Raw genomic sequence first — 25301 nt, forward strand, 5'->3', positions numbered from 1 at the left:
AGCGTCTACTTCTGACATTTTGAACTATTGGTAGCTGCTGAACTTGTTCAGTTTTATCAATCAGGCCAGAAACATTGCTTAGTTGTCTCCTTATTCGTACATTACCTTTTGATCCTGACGTTTTGACTCGGTGAGAGCGAGCAGAAAAGAGAAAAGGCATTCAGGAACTCAAAGCGTGAAGATGAAGGATTAGACAGATATGGAGTGACTCCCCCTACATCCCCTCCCCTCTTGCCTTAGGCTGTATAGAAGTGAAGAGGAGGACGTGGCCATGGTTTTTAGCAAGAACATAGAGCTGGTTAATTGCTGCCATGGGCAAACGTTTGGACGTAAACCTAAAGAGATGCGATCGAGCCTATTGTTAGATGCAGCCTGGAAGCATATCCTATTCTAAACTTTATTGTAATGCACCAATAATGTTTCACATTGATAAGTTTATGAGCATTTGGCATGTTTTCTTTTTGGTGTGAGTGCCAAGAATGTAGTGTATTTTCCGAACCGTAGGTAGCACAGGATTATAAGCGCAATGCCGATGAATAGTCTGTTTTTGATCTTTTTTCACATATTAGGCGCACCGGATTATAGGGCGCTTTAAAGGAGTCATTATTAATTTTGTAAATTTTAAATCACTTCTTTGTGGTCTACATAGCCTGTAATGGTAGTTATTTGGTCAAAATGTTGCATAGATGATGTTTTACAGATCATCTTCAAGCTGCTTTGTGACAGTCTCTTCCGAATGTGCCGCTTTGTGGGTGGTCTTATTTACGTGGCCGTCATCTTTGTTATAGCGGTGTAGCGTGCAAGGACGGGAGTGGAAGAAGTGTCAATAGAGGGAGCTAATTGTTTTAATGACATTCAGACTTAACCGAAATCAATAACGGAGCAGCATCGCCTCCTCTGCAAACAACCACTCCTGAAATGTGTTCCATAAAAAAACGTCCGACCTGAACTCTATGACTAAAGTTCCTTGGGTAAATAATGTAAACTCACTATACAGGTATGTTTTAGCGCTTCTATGGTGAGTTTACTGACAGATATAAGTAAGAACTTTACACTACTTTATATTAGAAATGGCAACAGTGGAGGATGAAATTCCCATTTCAAGAAGATAGAGAAAAAGAAGAAGCTTATCGACTCCGGTGTTGTCACTAACTACAAAGGCGGATACGCGCAATTTTGCAGGATTTATGCAGATCCCAAATACAGATCAGCAGGTACCAGAAGGTAAGAAAAGTTGCTTTTGCATAATATTGCAAAACAAAATTCCAGATAATGTCTTACCTTATACACACACCATAATTATACTCTTATGTATAATGCACCGACAATCCTTCAAGCGATGTGGCTTCATAGCTTACCAAAGTCGTACAAAAACATTTTGATAAATATTTGAGCGTTGTTGAATGTTTCATATTTTCAATGGAACATTTAAAATGTTGGTGTTGAGTCATATTGCCATCATATTGCAGTCGACATGTATCTCTTATGTTTGACTACCGTCTGCTGGTCACACTTATTAGACCATGTACAAAATAAAACAGCTTTGAGATTGGTAAGCTCAACCAAACGTATTCCTTACATTCAGCGCACCGGGTTATAAGGAATACTGTCGAGTTCTGAGAAAACAAAAGGATTTAAGTGCGCCTTATAGTCCGGAAAATATGGTAACGAAAAGCAAACAGCTGTAAATAATATTGAGCCGCTCAACATTCAAATGGCTCTTGTTATTGCAGCCTTCATAATAGGTTTTGAAAATAAATCTTCACCTTTGTGGACTGTTTTTCTTTTCGTTGTTTGCCTTAATTATGGTTTGAGTTACTTTGTTGCTGCCCCCTCCCACTACTGTGAGTGGAATGGAGTGTACAAAAAGACTGCTGGATACTGCTGTTTATGGTGTACATATCCTATGAGTCATACGTTGACATATGGTGTGTTTTAAATGCAGGGTCTATCGTGGTGGACGGCCATGAGCTTCACGAGGAGGACCTGAGGCTGATGTACACTTTCAACCAGAGCGGTGACTCAGCTGCGCAGTACGAAGCCCACTCTGACTCACAGGTGAAGTGTCTGGGTGTAATACATCAGTACAGTGTCTTGCACACACTACTTATAAAGGGTACCATGTTTCTTTTTCCTTGACGGTTAAAACATTATAAATATTTTAATGAATACTATTTTCAGGTTGTTTACTATATTGAAGTATTCAGGAAAAAAATCAAACATTTTACCAAAAGGTATGGAGGAGTTAAATGACTTAAAAGTATTATAGTGTTTTATTTTATTTAAGTCTTCCTCTGTAGACCGCAAACGAGTTGAAAATGGGGCAGCACGATGGACAGGGGTTGGTTCATGTGCCTCACAATACCGAGGTCCTGGGTAGTCCTGAGTTTAGTCCCGGGCTCGGGATCTTTCTGTTTGGTGTTTGCATGTTCTCCCCATGATTGCGCGGGTTCCCTGCGGGTACTCCGGCTTCCTCCCACTGCCAAAATCATGCACCTGGGGATAGGTTGATTGGCAACACTAAATTGGCCTTAGTGTGTGAATGTGATGTGTCTTTCTGTGTTTGCCTTGCGATAAGGTGGCAACTTGTCCAGGGTGTACGCCAGGGGTGTCAAACGTAAGATCCGGCCCGCGAACAGGTTTTATCCGGCCCGCGGGATGAGTTTGCCAAGTATACAAATTAACCTGAAATGTTTTAATGAAAAAAACAGCTCTTCTACATGTGTCTACTGGATGTTGCAATAGCAATTCTTTGTATCTCTGGATGATGGTACATATGTACAAAATAAACCACTTGATGTTAGTACATCAATTGAGGACAATGATCAAACTACATACATGGTATACTGTAATTCGATTTTGATATTTTTATTATCTTGATAGATTGAAAATGATCACCATTGAGTTGACTGATGAACATTATCACATCATTCATTCATAAAATATAAATAACGACAAATACAGATAGAATACTATTAACCGCAACATTGTAAGTGTAAAAAAACAACATTATGATTTGTACATTTTCAGAATGTGCTTCTTCTATTTTTAAACACAGAAAACAATCTGAAGATGTCTTTATTTTTAAGTTATTGTGCAGGGATTTTACCAGTCCGGCCCACTTGGGAGTAGATTTTTCTCTATGTGGCCCCCGATCTAAAATTAGTTTGACACCCCTGGTGTACGCCGTGTTCTGCCCGAATGCAACTGAAATAGGCTCCAGCACCCTCCGCGACCCCAAAAGGGACAAGCGGTAGAAAATGGATGGATGGATGGAGTTGAAACTGAACCAACACTGCCTCTTCCGGTTGCAGCCAACTGTTTTGCCTCTATTACTTCAAAACCTTATCAATCAGAAATACTTTCGACAAGGAACTATTTCTTAATTCAATTAATCCAGAGGTTCTAAACCTTTTCGACCTCGGGGTCCAACTTTTCCACTACAGAGGGCCCAGCGGCCTACTCAAATATTAACACTGAATTAGTAATCTTACTCTTAATTTTAATTGTTTTCAATAATTATATAACTTACTGAAAGTTTAAATCCTTATCAAATGATATAAAAACACGTGTTAATCACAAAGATTATTATTTAAAACACAGACCTTACCCATTAGGAAAAGTCATTAACCCATGTTGATTATATATACTTGTTCTTTAAAGCTGACTTTGGCCCCTTCTACACTAAGTTTATTCATGGTAAATCCCACCTAACCTTATCCTTGTCCACACACACACACACACACACACACACACACAACGCCACCCTTTAGGACCCACCACCCCTCAGTCCGCCAGCGCAACGCGACCTAGTACGCATGCGTGAAAAAAAATGCGCTCGTCATAGTTACCTCTGACCTGGAAGTGTATCCTTACCCTGTGTTTCAATGTAGACTATTGCCCCCTTTTTTTCACAGTAAACCTTGTTTGCCTCACCATCAGCAGCTGTTAGACTATTGTAGTAAATCACACCTGAGCCATCATACATGAACCATATATTTAATGGATGTGTGAAAGTAAACAATGTGATGAACATTTTAAAACACTCAATGTAGGGTTCTAGATATCTGGTCAGGACACTGTGCTTGTAGGCTGAAATTGGCATTCGAACTTGACGGCCGCAACCACTTCATGGCTTCACAAAAGTTATGGAGTACAAAAATAGATGTTAAGTAATCGCTCGACATACGTCACAGACAATAACTGATAATCTGCTTTGCCAGTCCAAATGCATTCGCTGTTTTCCCTCGTCCACGGGAGTCCGCATTTTCGTTGTCTCCCCTTTGACAAATGGACAATTTTTTTCGCTAAGTAGAATCACAGCTGACCTGGACATTTAAAAGTTCTCTTGCCGTTCTGCTGGCACAACACATTCCTTGACAAACATATCCCATCAGGCTGCCGTTCTTGCAGGCATTATCCAAAACCGTCGCCCAACATTGCCGTGTTGCCGTCTAAAATGTGTTTTACCTGAAATAGTTTCAATCGGCCGTTTCCTTCTTTTAATGCACGGGTCGGGAACCTAAAGGGCTGAGAGAGCCATGAAAGCATGGCCCAAATCCAATGGTCAAATCAAGTACAGAACCAGACAAACGTAAAAAAGCATTTTTTTTCAAGATTGTCTTTGTGTAGCAGACTATTTGTTGAGATACGACCAAATTTCAATGGTCAAATCAACATCAGAACCCGAAATATGTAATCATTTGACAGCACCAATATAACCGATAATTCCTCAATAACCATGTAAAAGTTAAAGTACCAATGATTGTCACACAAACACTAGGTGTGGCGAAATTATTCTCTGCATTTGACCCATCATCCTTGATCACCCCTGGGAGGTGAGGGGAGCAGTGGGCAGCAGCGGGGGGCGTGGCCGGGAATCACTTTTGGTGATTTAACCCCCAATTCCAACCCTTGCTGAGTGCCAAACAGGGAGGTAATGGGTCCCGTTTTTATAGTCTTTGGTATGACTCGGCCGGGGTTTGAACTCACAACCTACCGATCTCAGAGTGGACACTAACCAATAGGCCACTGAGTAGGTCAACCTTAGCCCTAACCTTAGGGCAGGGGTCGACAACCAAAGAGCCATTTTGACCCGTTTCACAAAATATAGAAGACGCGGTGGTGTAAAATATAGTCAGGAATAGTCATGGATGCAAAGGATTCTGGGTATTTGTGGTGTTGCATTTATGTTGTGTTACTGTGAGGATGTTCTCCCGAAATGTGTTTGTCATTCTTGTTTGGTGTGGGTTCGCAGTGTGGTGCATATTAGTAAGAGTGTTAAAGTTGTTTATATCACAACCTTAAGTGTAACCTGTATCACCCAGTATGCCTTGCAATCTCGTACATGTGACGATAGAGGCAGCGAAATGCATGTGTCCGATTGGCACGCAGATAGTATTGCATGAAAGGCAGGCGCGATGAGATGTTGTAGAGGACGTTAAAAGTAAAGCCATCACAGCACGCCCTCAACGTTGTAGTCCGAGTGAAAATCTGAGAACGTTGACCCCGGGTGATGTCCGGGAGAGGCACCGAAATCCGGAATCCCCCCGTAACAGTCTGGGGGGGTCGGCAATTATGCAGCTGAGCCGCATCAGAGGTGCCGACCCCCTCCTTAGGGGGTGTTAGCCACACTCCCTTGGATAGCCACTCCCACCAAAAAACGTGCATTTCATTGTCCAACTGGCGCAACTCGAGGCACAATTATATCACAGAGAAACATTTATAGTTGCATTTCAATGATGTGCTGTATTTGAATATTTAAATAGTCACTTTAATACACGTGGGCGAACATTTGAAATCTTACTGACAACAGTAGTCATGATGCACACAAGTACAAAACCACCAAGATTGAGATTGTGACGGGCAGAGAACAAATTATAGTGTGCCCGCCCGCGTCTTACAGCCTTCTCTCACACACCACGAGTGCAATGCAGGGAATCATCTCTCAGCTAAGTGGAAACCAGCACGTCTGGCTTTCCCACAGGCCATCACTAATCAGTGCTCTACCAAGCGTATATATATATATACACCCACACACGCACGCACACACAGCGCACAACTGCACGATAATACCAGTTTACCGAGCTACTTTTTTAATTTGCCGCTATTCTCGCCTGCTCTTTCCTTCTCTACCTCCCATCTGTCTGCAGCGCTCTCGGCTCAGTGTTGCCCTCACCCCCGTCGCCTCTTTCCCTTCCCCTCCCATCTGCATATACTTGCCTCTTCACACAAAGATCATGAGAAATTGATGCATAAGTTCAACCTGTGCCTTGCACACTCAAACCATGGGAACCTATTGCTGCAACTTTGCGATATCCGCACAAAAGCCTCAATAATAATTTTCAACCCATATTTAGTTGAATGTGCTACAAAGACAACATATTGATGTTCAAACTGATAAACTTTTTTTTTTGCAAATAATCATTAACTTTAGAATTTGATGCCAGTAACACGTGACATCAAGTTGGGGAAGGTGGCAATAAATACTGATTAAGTTGAGGAATGCTCATCAAACACCTATTTGGAACATCCCACAGGTGTGCAGGCTAATTGGGAACAGGTGGGTGCCATGATTGGGTATAAAAACAGCTTCCCAAAAAATGCTCAGTCGTTCACAAGAAAGGATGGGGCGAGGTACACCCCTTTTGTCCTCAACTGCGTGAGCAAATAGTCAATCAGTTTAAGAACAACGATTCTTAAAGTGCAATTGCAAGAAATTTAGGGAATTCAACATCTACGATCCATAATATCATCAAAAGGTTCAGAGAATCTGGAGAAATCACTCCACGTAAGCGGCATGGCCGAAAACCAACATTGAATGACCGTGACCTTCGATCCCTCAGACGGCCCTGTATCAAAAACCAACATCAATCTCTAAAGGATATCACCACATGGGCTCAGGAACACTTCAGAAAACCACTGTCACTAAATACAGTTTGTCACTACATCTGTAAGTGCAAGTTAAAGCTGATGTAACACAGTGGTGAACATGCCCTTTCCGAACTACTTTGGCACGTGTTGCAGCCATGAAATTCTAAGTTAAGTATTATTTGCAAAAAACAAAATTAAGTTTATGAAAAGTATCAGAGTACCGAAAAGTATCGAAATACATTTTGGTACCGGTACCAAAATATTGGTATCGGGACAACAATAGTGCTTAGATGTGTGTAGCTGCTAGCTTGTAGTACCCTGTAGCCTATAAGTACCATGTTTACCTTTTGTAAATTACTTCACCAAAAGTAAAAGAAAATACCAACTTTTGTGTGCTTATGAAGGACATTATGTTAATGACGATTAAATGCATGGCCAATTGTCCATATAATCCGATTTTTTTCTTTCTGATATCAGACTTATATCGGATTGGAACAGCCTTGTTTACCATAAAAAAATATTGTAAATCTAATTCATTTGCTCCAGATATCCAAAATTGTATCGCAATCAACAAAATGTATAATTATTGTCGCTCATCACCAATAATCGGTCTCTCTTTCGTATTCTTGTTCTGGCTGTGCTGCGTAGGTGCTTGTGCTGCTGGACGTCAGCCCCGACCAGTCCATGATGGATGAGGGCGTGGCCAGGGAGGTCATCAACCGCATTCAGAAACTACGCAAAAAGGTGGGGCGTCTTTTTTTCGAGGAGCAAAACTAATTCTTACAGACTGTCAACACTCCCCTATTGATTGTGGCTACTAGTGCTTAATGAATTACATCATGTTTTTTTATCGGTGCAATGATGACATTCTGCCTTCACAGGGATATTAATGCTCCGTTTTGACTGACAGTATCAGAGAGGTATCAATTTAACAGTAAAAATATACACTGTTTATTATGAATGCAGTTTGCCCGTATAAAGTAGCTCTGTTTTCATATTTATAAAAACAAACATTATTTATTTATTTATTTATTTTTTTAATATGTATACTTGTTCCAGCTATTAGGCTGTTCTAGTTTTTATTTTTATTTATTTTCATTATCTTTTTATTTTAATTTTTTTTAATACACTGTAGCACTTTGAGGTTGTTTACTCAATGTAAAGTGCATTTTACAAATAAAATGTATTATTATTATTATTAGTAATTAACAATATTACAAGAGTTTTCAAAGTGTTGCACACTGAGTCTCCCCTTAGAGCAGTGCTTCTCAAATATTTTTGGTACGCACCCATCTATAAAATTGTTATAACTTTACCTCTGCATAACATTGTAAGTTTATCAACATTAGGGGAAACAACCCACCTGGCTTTCCTCGTTCCCACCGTGGTTACTGTGAAGCCATGTGCTACATACGCTTTGTCATATTCTGGTAAGGCAGAATCATTTTCAACCCATATTCTATTTGAAAAGGACAGCCTTAGAGAACATAATAAAATTGGTGCCTGATAACTCATTAGAATAGAATAGAAGGCTGTATTGTCATCAGCCAGGATAGCATGACAGAAATACACTATGTTGCCAAAGGTATTTGGCCACCCATCCAAATGATCAGAATCAGGTGTCCTAATCACTTCGCTCGGCCACAGGTGTATAAAATCAAGCACTTTTTGTGAAAGAATGGGCCGCTCTCAGTGATTTCCAGCGTGGAACTGTCATAGGATGCCACCTGTGCAACAAATCCAGTCGTGACATTTCCAAGCTCCTAAATATTCCAAAGTCAACTGGCTGCTTTATTATCAGAAAATGGAAGAGTTTGGGAACAGCAGTAACTCAGCCACGAAGTGGTAGGCCAAGTAAACTGACAGAGGGGGGTCAGCGGATGCTGAAGCGCATAGAGCAAAGAGATCACTCCAGGATACCAAAACATTTTGGGCAATTCCATGCTCCCAACCTTATGGGAACGGTTTGGAGCGGGCCCCTTCCTCTTCCAACATGACTGTGCACCAGTGCATAAAGTAAGGTCCATAAAGACATTGATGACAAAGTCTGGTGTGGATGAATTTGACTGGCCTGCACAGAGTCTTGACCTGAACCCGATCGAACACCTCTGGGATGAATTAGAACGTAGACTGAGAGCCAGGCCTTCTCGACCAACATCAGTGTGTGACCTCACCGATGCGCTTTTGGAAGAATGGTCCGAAAACTCATATAAACACACTCCGCAACCTTGTGGACAGCCTTCCCAGGAGAGTTGAAGCTGTAAAAGGTGGACAGACATCATATTGAACCCTATGGGTTAGGAATGTGATTGCACTTCAAGTTCATATGTGAGTCAAGGCAGGGGGCCAAATATATAGTGTATCTACCCGATACTCATTGTGCACCCCGAATAATAATTTATCATTTACACAATAATTAGTTTTTGTTACAGGTTTTTATGGAAATATTTAGTGAGTGTATATTGTATTTTGTCAAACTTCTGATAGTCAACACAATCAATCAAAAGTAAACAAACACCAAATTGGTTGCATAATTAAAGCAGAATTTGTCTTTTAACTCTACAATTTCCATCCAGCATTAACTGAGTTGTTTGTTGTTTTTCCTCCTTCCTTTGATCCCCCACCGCGCCCCCTTTACTCAACTTCATTTTTACGGCTCTCATGTTAATTTGATTGGTTGCGAAATCTTTCCGTTTGCGCGTCACAGTTAGACGTTTTTCTCTCCATCATAAGGCAGGATTAATGGCAGCTTAATTAGAGTCTGGCCCCTTTCAGATTCTCGCATCGGCGCTTTGAAGTGCTCTGCGGAGTAAAGACGGATTAGCCAGCAGCCTCTTGTTTTCTCAAGAAACAAACAGGGTTTTTTTTTTTTTTCCGTCCACACAGTAGTAACAACAGCAGCAGCAATAGCAGCGTTGTTGGTTGGATCCCGGCCAGGCTGCATTCCAACTCTTATTTCAAACCGCGATCGGTAAGGAATTTTCCACCGCAAGGAAGGGACTTAGTTTACAAGCGTCCTTTATATGTGGGGTAGTACTGCGTTTTATTTGTGTGCACGTACAGTAGGTATTGTTATCAGCTTATGCAAGGCTGGGAAGCAGGAGGTCAACTCCTTATTTATAACGATCTTCTCTACTGACTGGAGTTCTCCCTGTTTTTAACTATCCACACTCTCGCGTGCACGCACACGCACACGCACACACACACACACACACACACACACACACACACAAGTGGTAGCCCCCATCAGCAAAGGGTCAGTACCTTGACTTGGCAGAAAAAGCCTATAAACCTTTCTCCATTGATTGACTGCTCCTCTGTAACCAACTGTATTTCTCTGTCCTTGAGCTGCGTGCTGCAATTGCAGTATATACAGTAGTTACCGTCATGAAATTGCACCGGCCTGCACTTACAGAGTTGGATGAAATCAATGTTTTTTCAGCATGTCACCCAATAAATAAATACAAATCTACTCTCAATGCATTTATTGGTTCTCACACGTTTTGTTCTTTCTAATCCTACCATCTCATGTCTTACTAGATATTTCCATAAAAACCTGTAACAAAAACTCATTATTGTGTAAATAATAAATTATTATTAGGGGTGCACAATGAGGATTGGGTCGATACACTATATTGCCAAAAGTATTTGGCCCCCTGCCTTGACTCACATATTGAAGTGCAATCACATTCCTAACCCATAGGGTTCAATATGATGTCTGTCCACCTTTTACAGCTTCAACTCTTCTGGGAAGGTTGCAGAGTGTGTTTATATGAGTTTTCGGACCATTCTTCCAAAAGCGCATTGGTGAGGTCACACACTGATGTTGGTGGAGAAGGCCTGGCTCTCAGTCTCCGTTCTAATTCATCCCAGAGGTGTTCGATCGGGTTCAGGTCAAGACTCTGTGCAGGCCAGTCAAGTTCATCCACACCAGACTTTGTCATCAATGTCTTTATGGACCTTGCTTTATACACTGGTGCACAGTCATGTTGGAAGAGGAAGGGGCCCGCTCCAAACTGTTCCCATAAGGTTGGGAGCATGGAATTGCCCAAAATGTTTTTTTTTTGCATACCAGAATATGACAAACCATATGTAGCAAATTGTTTCACAGTAACCACGGTGGGAACGAGGAAAGCCAGGGGGGTTGTTTTCCCTTAATGTTAATAAGAGGTAAAGTTATAACAATTTTATAGATGGGGGCGTACCAGAAATATTTCAGAAGCACTGCTCTAAGGGTGTGCAACACTTTGAAAACTGTGATATTAATCTAGGGCTGGGCGATATATCGAGTTTGTAAGATATATTGATGTATTTTTAAACGATATGAATTAAGAAAATATAGTAATATCGATGTCGTTTATTTCACGTTAAAATTCCCAAATGCCGCCTATATGTTGTGTTCCTTGTTCTCCCCCGCTTCTTCTCCATGGGCTACTAAACCCCTTCCTCCTTCCAAGACATGCTTGCACGTATAAGAACATCCATGATTGATTCGTTGTTTACTATGATGAGTCACGATTGGCTAGGGACAGGCCAATCAGAGGCAAGATAGGGCGGGTCATCAAACCAGAAAGGGAATTAATAAGTGCCTGCCTGCCTGCAAATTAATTTTTTAATGAGTTTGGTACATTTGTATTATGTTCACAGCTATGTTATTTATTTTACGTAGAAAAAAATGTTTTCTATTTTAATTCATGTTATTTAATTCTGTACTACGTAAACAGTTTCTTTTCTGTGCTGTTAATACCTATCTTGACTAACTGGGTTAATACAAGTGCCACTGACTGTTTGCAGTACAGTTGTCATTCACTGAATATCGCTCAAAAATAAATATCTTTAGATGTATACCTTCACCGAAAATTATATCGAGATATATATCAAATATCGAGTTTAAGTAAAATTATATCGAGAGATACTTTTTTGTCCATATCGCCCAGCCCTATGTTAATCCCATCATCCATACCGTCCTTCTTGCAGGTAACCGCTTCCTCCGGATGTATCACCGTAGAAAACCTTTTGCATCATTTTCTAATAAAAAACAACAACACTTATTATACTCATGCCCTGTTTCTCACCTAGGGCCAGTTGGTGCCATCCGACCAGATAACGGTGTACTACCGCTGTCATCCAGAGGGGGAGTACTTGGACTCTGTAATCAAGGCCCACACCGACTTTATTCTGGCAACGACGAAAGCTCCCCTCATGACTTTTCCAGTACCTAAGGCTGCTAGCATCATTATCGAGGAGAAGATGCCGGTATGAGCGCAAACGTACACAGTGTTACACCTCCAAAGGTGTTTAAACGATTGTTGTGTTTTTTTTTTGTTGCTTTTATGGCGCCACCACAGAAGTATACCAAATATAAAATTAAAGCTAAAATGGACAGGAAGGTACGTGTAATGCTGACCATGCCTGGGAATAGTCTTTCATTCAGTGTCATTGTATGCTTAGGACAGGGGTCGGCAACCCAAAATGTTGAAAAGCCACATTGGACCAAAAATCTAAAAGATAATTCTGTCTGGAGCCGCAAAAAATTAAAAGCCTTATATAAGTGTTATAATGAAGGCAACACATGACGTGTATATATTAGCTATATTAGCCTACAATCAAAAACTGGCGCAAATTTTTGTTGGGAGAAATGTCGTATTTTAATTCAACTTTGTAAATCATTAGTAAAACAGGGGCTTCTCACAGGATGAGATAACTCCTGGAAATTACTGGTTTAGAATGCCCATAGGTATATATGTGTGTGTCCAAGTTTAAGGAAACAGCAGGCTGTCTTCTTCTAATGTATTTATTACAATCTTTGCAAGCTGGGTGGTCTGAAACAACATGGGACACAAACAACTATGAGAAATGCAGCCAATATTACATAGATAATGTGTCATGTGACATTCAAATATAAATTATACACAGAGGACATAAGTAAAGGAAATTAAATGATCTCAAAAATACCTACAAACAAGGCATACTTGATACCATATGTACATACAGCTAGCCTAAATTGCATGTTAGCATCAAATAGCTTGCCATTATGCACTGACCAAATATGGCTGATTAGCACTCCAGCAAGTCAATCGCATCAACAAAGATCACTTTTGCGCATTCAAGCACAGAATAAAACATTTGGTGGACAAAATGAGACAAAGGAGTGGTATAAAATTTGTCTTTCTGTGGCTGCGTCGGAAAAAGCTTTAATAAAGTAATAAAGTACTTGCATATTTTAACATAAAAACAATATATAAAATGTTTCAGTAAAAACAACTTAAAAACAAGATTTTTTTAATGAATATTTAGGCCTACTATGCTTCTGTATTTTCATGTTGGTCATTATGGTGGTGCTTACAGAACAAAGTGTTTTCTGAAACGCTACTTGGTGAAAAAAGTTTGAGAACCACTGCCTTATGGGATAAAAGAACACAAATAAATGGGAACCAGACCAAGAAATAATTCATATATAAAACACAACCATCGAGAAAATCTACGTACTGATAAAGATGGACAATTTGCCTTTGCATATAAAAGAAAAAAACACAGTTTTGATAGATTCAATTGTCTGACATTGTGATGCCAACTGTAAATCAGGCACTATACATACAATGGAACCAACTACAATTTGGCGTTCAATCAGCAAAACATGCCTTAAAAGTAAAAAAAAACATTTTTTTCCAAATGCACCGTAGTCAAAAAGAACATACGGGAACCAAATTTGGCCCGCCACATTGTATTTATGGCCCACAAAAGCCTACAAATAATGTGACCGTTTTTTTTCTGTTGTCAAAACTCATTTGAAATAGATCAAACTGTAGTTTTATACATTAACATGTAGACAGACATCACTAATATACACTGGTAAAATACAACTGTTTTCAATTAATTTTTTAGGCCCAATATGCAACTGTATTTTGATATTGGTCATCATGGTGGTGCTTGGAGAACCAAGTGATTTCTGAAATGGTACTTGTTGAAAGAAGTCTGAAAACCACTGCCTTATGGGATGAATTGCTTTGAAGTCAATACAACTGTGTCATTGTGTTCGACATTGGAGGTTCTACTGTGTTACCAAAAATATACAATTGTTAGCCTGTATTGAATGACATGTGTTTCCCCTTTTTTTTCTCTCTCTTTTTCGATCATGTTTGGTGCAGCTGAAGGGCTCACACTTGGAGCTAACGATTATAAAGGGATCTTCAGGGCCTAGGGCTCCTTTAAACGGACCGGCGTGTGCTTACGTCAACCTCAAAGTGACCGTCAAGGGCAAAGAGCAAGGTTGAAGATAAAAAGACGGAAATGCACACTGCTTGTTGATTCTGATTTTATTTGGTTTCCCATATATCCTGCTTCCCTATTCAGAGGGTGTGGTGCTGCTAGAGAACCCCAAAGGTGATAACGTTCTGGGGTTGGACAAGTTGAAGAAAGTGTGCGGCAACATTTTTGGAACCAACAACGCCATACTTAGAGTCTTTCACGACGGCAAAGGTGAACACTTTTTGTCTCAGATGTTACACTATTTCAACACAAACTGCGTTCAAATGAACAACAATGATAATGTGTTGTAAACATCTTCTTTCCACAGAGTTGACCAAAACAACAAATTTGCAGACTCTGAGCGGCAAAACCTTGTTGATGACGACAGACTCCGCCTCCCCCGGTCCTGACCCCAACAGCAGCGCCCCCTCGTGTCCTTACGTTAACCTGGTGCTCTGCAACGCACAGCCAGCTGGTAAGAAAACAAATTAAAAAAAGAATCACAATTCCGACAAATATAAACCACTTTAGTGCAACCTCTTTAAATCGTACAATTCGAAATATAAGCTGCCATGCCTAGTGTCACACAAGACCTTTCTAAATTGTAGGCTTTGGGAGCCTTCCAATTGTACTATGAAGTCAGTCCGCACAAAGTCGAGGAGTTCTAGGATATAGAAGCTTCTGTAATATCCATTATTAGCACTTAAGACTATTTTTTTCGTTGCACTAAAACATCTGTAAACATATTGTAGGACATTTATTTATACAAAACTCAAAACCAGTGAAGTTGGCACATTGTGTAAATGGTTAATAAAAACAGAATACAATGATTTGCAAATCATTTTTAGCTTATATTCAATTGAAAATACACTGCAAAGAAAATATATTTAATGTTCGAACTGGTAAACTTTATTTTTTGCAAATATTAGCTCGTTTGGAATTTGATGCCTGCATCATGTTTCAAAAAAGCTGGCACAAATGGCAAAAAAGACTGAGAAAGTTGAGGAATGCTCATCAAACTTGATTGGAACCTCCCACAGGTGAACAGGCTATTTGGGAACAGGTGGGTGCCACGATTGGGTATAAAAGCAGCTTCCATGGCATGCTGAGTAATTCACAAACAATGATGGGGCAAGGGTCACCACTTTGTGAACAAATGCGTGTGCAAATTGTCGAACAGTTTAAAAACATTTCTCAACCAGCTATTGCAAGGAATTTACGGATTTCACCATGTACGGTCCGTAATATCATCAAAAGGTCCAGAGAATCTGGAGAAATCACTGCACATTGAATGCCCGTGACCTTCGATCCCTCAGGCGGTACTGCATCAAACAGCGACATTGGTGTGTAAAGGATATAGGGATGTCCTGATCCAGGTTTTTGCACTTCCGATCCGATACCGATACTGGCCTATCCAAGCATGTATTAAAGTTTAAAGTTATTTAGCCTACTTAGTTGTCAAATTCATGTTGAAAAGGGTTTTAGTACTCTTGATAACAACTAGCTAGCTGAATTAGGTAAGTTTGAATAATACACAGTGGTTGGTAACAAGAAACTGACCTGTTTATTCAAGGATAAACACAAAATAGACAAAATTATACATGACAAACAGAAATGGCATCATTAAACAGTAAAAAAGTGAACAGTATAAAGTGAAAATAATGCTGTGAACATTATTAAAAAAAAGCAAAACACTGAAACAACCTGAGTGGGATAAAATGTCTATAACTCAGCATCAATAGTTGCTCTTGAACAAGTGTAACCTTAAAAAAAAAAAAAACTATCTACACACTCCCTTCCATTGTGTGGCCCCCTGACTGCAGTCCCAGTCAGGGGGTGTTCTAACAAAGACGAGCTCTTCAAGATGCTCAGGTGTCAGCGTGCTTCTGTGTTCATCAATGATGAACACAGGAGCTGTGTTAGCTGTGTATAGCTGATGTCCTAAAAAGCCTCTTACTCTCAAGAGTCATTAACATGTCTTACAACTTTACCACCACGCTTGACTTTATTGTGGCATGTTTTGCACTCCACCTCTTCATCTTTTTCGTTTTGTAGAGTAAAATAATCCCACACAGCTGACATTTTTACCGTAACTTTTAATCCACATGGCCGTCAACGGTTAGCACAAAGACCTGTGGATTTGTTGAAGGTGTGCTGGAAAATGCGGAACGGCACTTAGGGAGCAGCAGAAAATTGGAATGTATTATTTAAATCGGTGTGCTGGAAAACACAGACCAGAGTTTTTTAAAAACTGGATCTGGATCGGCATTTTCCAATGCCTTGCCGATACGCATTTTTTTGCTAATATCGGCGGCCGATCCGATCCAAATATCGGATCGGAACAACCCTAAAAGGATATCACCATATGGGCTCAGGAACACTTCAGAAAACCACTTTCAGTAACTACAGTTGGTTGCTACATCTGTAAGTGCAAGTTAAAACTCTACCATGCAAAGCGAAAGCCATTTATCAACAACACCCAAAAACGCCGCCGGCTTCGCTGGGCCTGGACTCATCTATAGAATGGAACCTTCATTTAACCTGATAAGAAACCCATTGAGATCAAGATCTCTATCACAAGGGTGACCTGGCCAAGAGGTCAACATCACATGTCACATAACAGTTTCAAAAAAGTAATACGTTAAGACATACATTTTAAAATACATAAAAGAGAACTGTAAAACAATAAAGATTTACAACTTTTGAAAACACAGACACTGTGCAAACGTCTTGCGCTGTCTGACCCTCAGGATAGAACGGAAGATGGACTTGTCAGTGATCTGACGAGTCCCCATTGAAGACTGTGTAGCGCATTATGAAGCGTAAATTACGACAATAGGGAGCCCGGACTATTTGACAACTTAAGCTGTAAATCAAGCAGGAGTGGGAAAGAATTCCACCTGAAGTTTCTAAAATTGCGCTCCTCAGTTCATAAATGTTTACTGAGTGTTGTTAAAAGGAAAGGCCATGTAACACAGTGGCAATAACGCCCCTGTGCCAACTTTTTTGTAATGTGTCTAAGTTATCTTATCTTTGCATTCTATTTAATTTAATATGAGTTGAAAAGGATATGAAAATCATTGTATTCTGTTTTTATTCATGATTTCCGCAACGGGCCAACTTAACTGGTTTTGGGTTTTGTAGTAATGTTACGGTATTGTGAATCTAATTTTTTCATGTCTTTCATACGTTTTATATTACTAGCAATGGCCTCATTGGGTTACCTCTTCATCCACCGTATCTGAGGATTGCAGAAAGAGTGCATATTTTTCCATAATTGTTTATATTTAGATAAGGAAAGCACATAAGTAGCTTTCATGAATGTGGCCATGTTGATTTCCGACTTCATAACTGGAACGCTTTAAACTTGGCCATGACATCTTTCCCAGCTCCGACTTCCAGTTTACGAGGTTACTGGAACGCACCGTTTTTCTTAAGCACAAGCTGCCCTAACTTTGGAGTTTGGGTGTCAAGAAAAAACACTCAACATTCAAGCTTTGTTTTTTGTTTTCGTATAGTATGGCCTTTAATGTGTGTACAAGTAAAGTGATTTAATTATTTTTTTATTTAAGATATTTTATAGCCCCTACAAACGAGCCCCATCCATCCATCCATCCATCCATCCATCCATTTTTTCTACTCCAAGACACCTGCGGGGGGCTGGAGCCAGCTGCAGTTTTTTGTTGTTGTACACAACTCCAACTTAACTACATCAGCAGATACAATATATACCTATATGATACTAGTATTAAGTATTTTTAACAAAAATATGGAATTAGATAAATAATAACCACTGCTAGAAAAGTCATTTTTGCTGCAGCCCAATTTTCTATTTAATTCATTTAATGATAAAAACAATTTTCTTTGTCAGTAATTCTCCCCAAATATGGTATGATATATGAGCAAACTCCTCAACTGCGGCCACACCCCTCCCTTTTACTCCTCCTTGCAGTGGTTGTCGGTCGCTTGCAGTACGTCGCCTTTGCTTGCCTTTCTTGGCGTATTCCTGGTCCCTTTGTGTGTGTGCTTTTGCTACTGCATTGATCGAGTCGCACGACAAGCGAAAAGACACACTGCGGGTGTTAACACCCGCAGTGTGGGCGCATTAAATGAACGCCGCGAGTTTCATGTTTTCTGATTCAATCAAATAACGCGACAGAAATGGATGAACATAAGGACAACAGAAAATATATCTTCACCAAAAATTAAAACTTATTGTCAATATATTGACAAATAAGAGATTTCTTATGTAGTTAAAGAAGAACAGGCCAAAGCTCTCACTTTCCCATTCTTTCTGTAACTTCCAGGAAGAAATTATGTCCGCCAGCTTGAAAAAGGTCTCAATTTTAAGCCACGGAAAGGTGCCCAGCATAGACTTAGACAGACTTTATTGATCCACAAGGGAAATTGTTCCACACAGTAGCTCAGTTACAAAGGATGGAAAGTATAATGCAGGTATAAAGTAGACTAAAAATGTACCATAGTAGCAATATGAAATATAACATATGTAATATTATATATATAGTATATACTGATATATTATATCATTATATTGTAATCTATTTGTATATAATATATACAATATATAACAAATCCCAATTGCCATAGTACAAAATACTACAGTATATGTAACAGCTGCAGCATAAAAGAAAAGAAAAAGGGCAACATAAAATAGAGAGTAGATCCAGCAGAAAATATACATTATAAACAAAGAGAGGTAGCTAACATAGAAGCGGTCAGGTTATAGACAGATATCATCTATTGCTGTATGGTGAGTTACTGTACAACTGGAATGAAGGAGTTCTTGAATCCAACACTGTGGGAACGAAGCTAGAGGAGCCTGTTGGCGTCTGAGCTCCACTGTCTTTCAATTGTCTGGTGGAGTGGGTGGGCGGGATTGTCTATGATGGCGAGTAGTTTGTCCAGTGTCGCCCTGTCCCTCACTGACACGAACGCCTCCAACTGCGTGCTAATAGTTTGGCCGGCTTTCCGGATCCGTTTTTTCAATCCGGTTTAACTCCCTTTTGCTGGCGCTGCTCCCCCAACCAATCACTGCAAAGTACAGGGCACTGGCCACAACAGACTCAAAAAAGATCTCCAACAGCTTTGATTGATTGATTGAAACTTTTATTAATAGATAGCACAGTACAGTACATATTCTGTACATGGCGACAACAGACTCAAAAATATCTCCATCAGCTTTGATTGATTAATTGAAAAATGTATTAGTAGATTGCACAGGCAGTCAGTACATATTCTGTACAATTGTCCACTAAATGGTAACACCCGAATAAGTTTTTCGACTTGTTTAAGTCAATTCATTGCTGCACACATCAAAGTACCTAAACTTCCTCAGAAAAAAGTCTGCTAATGCCCTTCTTGTATACAGCTTTGCTGTTGTCCTTCCAGTCCAGTCTGCTGTTCAAAGGGACTCCCAGGTACTTGTACTGCCCCACTACTGCCACCTCCCAGCCCTGGATGTGGATGGGCTCTAAATAATTGTTTTATAAAAATTTTCAAGGTTCCTTACAAGCAGTATTAAAACCTTTTAACCGTCATAAATTTGTATTAAAATGAGTTGATGACGAGTTGTTGTAATGTAGAGAAACCCTATATTTTTCCAATATTTTAAATTGCAGATGTCGATGCTCCTCTTAGACACACCTTGTAAACGTGTTTGTGAAATCCCCTGATTAGTTTGGCGGTACATTAACCACAACATTAGCACTTCATAACATATTCTAATCATGTTTAGATACATTTTACTACAAATAAATATCTGCTACAAATATCGATTATCGGCCTCTGACTACCAATAATCAGTATCTGTATCGGCCTTGAAAAAAATCGATCAAGCTCTACTCTCCGGCCACACTCCGGACAAAGCATGCATTGAAAAACATCTGAGCATACCGCACTCATTTCCTCCAATGTCAAAGATTTGCATGTGTGATGCTTTTTCTTTGATAATTTTTGTGACAATCGTTCCTAAAAGACTCAATGATGGTTGTCAAGAGAAGAATGTGCAAGTTAGACAACACCACTCTCATTCAAAGCAATGCAGCATTGTCCCAATACTTTTGTCAAAATCATCACTTGTCCTCTCAGTAAAGGTGTGTGTTCCGTCCCAAATATTTCAGGATGGTGCGGTTTGACCTGGGACCAGACAATTTCAAAAGGAGACAATATTTTAAAATCTAACAGGTCAACCAGCGCCCAATAGCATTGGACTTTAGGTCTTTTTCCATGCATTGCTTGGTGGTTGTTGTGTATCAAAGCCCCTCCTTCTGGTCGGCTGTATCAATGTCCTCATTTGTAGACTAATTAGTAAAGTTTGTCTGCCTCCTGCAGAGTGCCAAACAGGAGAAGTGGCTACCCTCCTGCTGGTCAACCCAGCTGGCCAAAACGGGCTGGACTATTCGGACATGCTGTTAGAGGTTGCCAAAGTTTTTGGCCTGCGCAGCAGACGACTCAGACTGTACCTGGACCAGGAGCTCTGTCAAGGTAAGATGCATAGATGGTACTGTTTTGCTGTCTAGTTTAGACACTAATTTGGAAGTTGTAAGAATTTTGGAGAGGTAAATTGTCATATCAGCGAATGTGATAGACTCGTCTATGGTCAGGCGTGTGCAACGGTATGCAGCAGTCCGGGTTCAATACCTACTTCAGTTTTAAGGTCACGGTTTGTTTAAAGGGAACAAAATGCAAAACAAAAAACTGCTTACTTTTAATGATTTTCAAAATTAAGCCTAAAAACTTGCAAAGTACGAGACCATAGGCCTGGGGCAATAAAATCCACTGAGCGATGGATGAAAATAAACATGCTAATTTTGTTGTCCTCAATCAGTTTTGTGTGTGTTCGTTGTCCTCAAAACAAGATGAAAGATGGTTCACCGTTCTTAATAACTGGGCAGGTTTTTTTTACATAGTGGAACCAAACAAAAGGAAACACAACAAACTTGGATGCCCTCCTAAAACATAACCACCCAACCCAGTTTTCCCAATGTGGGAATTTTTTTTTTACCTTGAGTTGTTCAACATTTATTGAAATGTAGTTTTGTTTGACGAGACCTGATAATTCATCTACTCATTTCCTCCACTATCTGAATTGATTAGGTTTCCTTGTCATTTCTGAACACATGCCAAGTACTGAGACTGTAGTCAATCAATCAATGTCTACTTATATAGCCCTAAATCACGATAGTCTCAAAGGGCTGCACAAGCCACAACGACATCCTCGGCTTAGATCCCACATCAGGGCAAGAAAAAACTCAACCCAATGGGATGACAATGGAGGGGACCATAAACATTGGCCATAAACTGTTAGCTTCTACAGCAGGGGTGCCCAAAGGATATCAAATAAGGTATCCACAGGATATCAAATTGTACTAAATAAAGAGAGGGAGTAAATGTCGTAACAAAAGTGTCTGTATCTAAACCTGCCTCAGGATTATTAGCTTTGCAGCAGAGAGCTACACCTTCGAGGCGAGGCGGCGTGCCTGGCCTTGGTACGGAGAAGAATTAGCCCGGTTCCCCAACATTATTAGGAAAATATTTTTGTGTGCATAGAACTGTTTTTTAGAGAGAGGGAGATGTGGGAAGCCAAAATATATGACCAGCCATATTAAACACACAACAATGCACCAGGAAGCAGCAATAGCTTTCTAGTGACAACTAAAATTTTAAGCAGATAAAAATGATCTATTACACTCTAATGTTGGTCTTCTGTTTGAACACACAACATAGCCATTTTGTAATTGTTAACACAAATTAGGCCCATTTTGTATCAAAATATGATATTTAACAAAAGTGGAGACATTTTATGTGAAAAATGCATGCTAAGCAGCCGTGTAGTCAAATAGTACAATCTTATGCCTATAATATTTGTATAGCCTGGTTGGTAGAGTGGCCGTGCCAGCAGTTTTAGTGTTCCAGGTTCGATCCCCGCTTCCGCCATCCTAGTCACTGCCGTTGTGTCTTTGGACAAGACACTTTACCCACCTGCTCCCAGTGCCACCCACACTGGTTTAATTGTAATTTAGATATTGGGTTTCACTATGTATAAGCGTTTTGAGTCACTAGAGAAAAGCGCTATATTAATACACTTCGCTTCACTACAAGATGCTAAAATACATTTCCAAAATGGATAAAAACTGTAAGGTTTGAATAGTTCAGTGGGGTCCTTGGGTTGGCTCGCTTTGTGCAAGCTTTCGCCCTGGCATCGTGACAAAGTTGACGTCGTTAACAAGGTTTCCGTAGGTGACTCGGCATAAGAATCGTTAGTTTCCACAAGGGAGCAGTGAGGGGAGCCTCCTGCCCAAACGAACTGACAGAGGTGGCTCCCAGCTTCAGCCCAAGCTCTGTGTTCGACGACTGGAGCCTTGTGAGAGAGGAAGGGGGTTCAATATCCGACAATTCGACTGCACGCTTGATAGTCGGATCAGACTCTGGCGAATTGAATGATTTTGTTCCCATACTGTACCCAAAATGAACCGAACAGTGACCTAAAACCGAGGTACGTAGCGAACAGTATTGTTAAAGTACAGCCTATTTACCAAGTGGTGCGGCTCGGCTCGGATAAAAGAGCGGCAGACCATTAACTTGAGGGTTCCTAGTTCGAATCCGGTTTCCGCCTTCTACGTCACAGCTTTTGGGCAAGACACTTCACCCACCTGTGCCACCCGCCACTTGTGTAAATATAGCTTAAAGGTAGATAATGGGTCTCTCAATGTACAGCACTTTGAGTCAGTAGAGAAAAGGCACTATATAAATCACTTCACTACCAAATGTACAGACTGAAGAAGGAACGCATGTACCGTATTTTCCGGACTATAAGGTGCACTTAAAATCTTCTATTTTTCTCAAAACTCGACAGTGCGCCTTATAATCCAGTGCGCTTAATGTAAGAAATAATTTTGGTTGAGCTTACCCAACTCGAAGCTATATTATTTGTTACAAAGTGTAAAGATAAGTGTTAAAGTACCAATGATTGTCGCAGACTCACTAGATGTGGCGAAATTATTCTCTGCATTTGACCCATCTCCCTTGATCACCCCTGGGAGGTGAGGGGAGCAGTGAGCAGCAGCGGTGGCTGCGCCCGCGAATCATTTTTGTTGATTTCAAACCCAATTCCAACCCTTGATGCTGCGTGCCAAGCAGGGAGGTAATGGGTCCCATTTTTATAGTCTTTGGTATGACTCGGCCGGGGTTCGAACTCACAACCTACCGAACTCAGAGCAGACACTCTAACCACAAGGCCACTGAGTAGGTTAAGTGTGACCAGTTGATGGCAGTCATACATAAGAGATACATGTAGACTGCACTATGATGACAATATGTCTGAAGTAAACAACACCAATATTTTAAATGTTCTATTCAAAATACAGAACATTACACATGGCGCTCAAAAATCTATCAAACATGTTTTAGTAAGACTTTGGTAAGCTATGTAGCAGCACCGCTTAAAGGATTGTCGGCGCAATAAATTTGGAGTGATATTATGGTGTGTGTATATAAGGTAAGACATTTTATCTAGCGTTTTGTTTAGCAATATAATGCAAAAGCAACTTTTTTTTACCTTCTGGTACCTGCTGATCTGTATTTGGGATTTGTATAAGTCCCAAGAAATTGCGCACATCTGCCTTTTTAGTCCGTGGAGACACCGTAGTCGATAAGCTTCTTCTTTTTCTCTATCTTCTTGTTATGGGACATTCATCTTCTGCTGTTGCCATTTCTAATATAAAGTAGTGTAAAGTTCTTACTTTTATCTGTCAGTAAACTCGCCATGAAAGCGTTAAAACAAACCGGTGTAGTGAGTTTATATTATTCACCCAAGGAACTTTAGTTATTAGAGTTCCGGTCGGATGGTTTTCACAGGACACATTTCCTGTGTTATTGTTTCCGAATGAGGAGATGTTGCTCCGTTACTGATTGAACTAAAGTCTGAATGTCATTTAACAGTTAGCTCCATCTTTTGACACTTCTTCCACTCCCGTCCTTGCACGCTACACCGCTACAACAAAGATGACGGGGAGAAGACGCTGTCGAATGTGAGCCACGTAAATGAGACCGCCCACAAAACGGCGCATCGGTGAGCGACTGTCAGAAAGCGGCTTGAAGATGATCTGTAAAACATCATCTATGCAACATTTTAACCAAAGAACCAGCATTACATATGTAGACCACAAGGAAGCGTTTTACATTTAGAAAAAAAAAGAAAAAAAAATGACTTAGATACTGCGCCCTAGTATATGAAAACAGATCAAAAGTAGACCATTCATCGGCAGTGCGCCCTGTGGTCCGGAAAATACGGTACTGTTATAGCCCTAGTTGGTAAAATCACCTTCTTTTATGGACCCTTTTTATCGTAACACTTTTCTGCTGACTCACACTCACACAGTGAAGACTATTAACCAAGCCACTCGTCATCTTTTTTCTTTCAGAGGTGCCGGCAGATTCGCCAGTAAAATCTCTGGACACCAAAACTCTCTATGTGCGAGTTCTTCCCACTACGGCGGAATCCTAGAAACCCCCCCCTCCATGAGTTCCTCATGCACATTCTTAATAGCTACCACACAGGTTTTAAATCCACTTGACATTTTGAAGACTCTCAAAAGGGTTCATCGTCTTCTTGTTCATGTACTTTCACTTTTTTTTCAAGTCAGTCATATACTTTCCATGTCATGGTAGAAAAATTATCCATTGTACCAAAAATATTGTCTGACTTGAAAAAATTCAAAAGTATTTTTGAATACTCCATCTGGCCCCTAAAAGCACACTGTTAATGTGTTTTTAATCCAGTTCAATGCTAAAACTAAACAAAGTGGAGGTATCGAAGTTATTACAGCTGCGGCAATCAATCAGGGCAAACCAATTTGTCACACACAAACACTGTGGTAATATTTAACAGATAATCCTTTCATTGCTTTCTAAATCCTCATTTAAAAGTTGAAATGAATTTTTTGGGTGGCTGAGCTCAGGGGACGAACCTATATGGAATATGCTGCCTTCACTGACAATTGGAATAAATCAATGGTGATGAAGAGTTTTTTTTTTTTCTTTTTTTTATATTCTTACACCTTTTCTATTAGGCTTGTTCAAGCAGAGCGTGGCTGGTCCTGCAGCTTAACCTCATTTTCTCTTTCAGTTTATCTGCTGGACTCGAGACACTTTTGTCCCAT

The 25301-nt window shown here is 40.1% G+C and overlaps 1 protein-coding gene across 1 annotated transcript in view; it reads left to right on the plus strand.

Annotated features, from left to right (window-relative positions):
• iars1 (isoleucyl-tRNA synthetase 1) overlaps window positions 1-25165 on the plus strand; it is a 118987-nt gene extending 93822 nt beyond the window's left edge. The window contains exons 27-34 of the mRNA XM_061888025.1: window positions 1946-2058; window positions 7522-7617; window positions 11953-12129; window positions 14022-14142; window positions 14227-14352; window positions 14450-14596; window positions 20473-20625; window positions 24564-25165. Coding sequence (XP_061744009.1) covers window positions 1946-2058; window positions 7522-7617; window positions 11953-12129; window positions 14022-14142; window positions 14227-14352; window positions 14450-14596; window positions 20473-20625; window positions 24564-24646 — 1016 coding nt within the window. The 3' untranslated portion in view covers window positions 24647-25165. The remainder of the gene's footprint in view (window positions 1-1945; window positions 2059-7521; window positions 7618-11952; window positions 12130-14021; window positions 14143-14226; window positions 14353-14449; window positions 14597-20472; window positions 20626-24563) is intronic.
• Window positions 25166-25301: the final 136 nt, after the last annotated feature.

The sequence above is a fragment of the Nerophis ophidion genome, linkage group LG02, assembly GCF_033978795.1.
Source record: "Nerophis ophidion isolate RoL-2023_Sa linkage group LG02, RoL_Noph_v1.0, whole genome shotgun sequence".
NCBI classification, from domain to species: domain Eukaryota; kingdom Metazoa; phylum Chordata; class Actinopteri; order Syngnathiformes; family Syngnathidae; genus Nerophis; species Nerophis ophidion.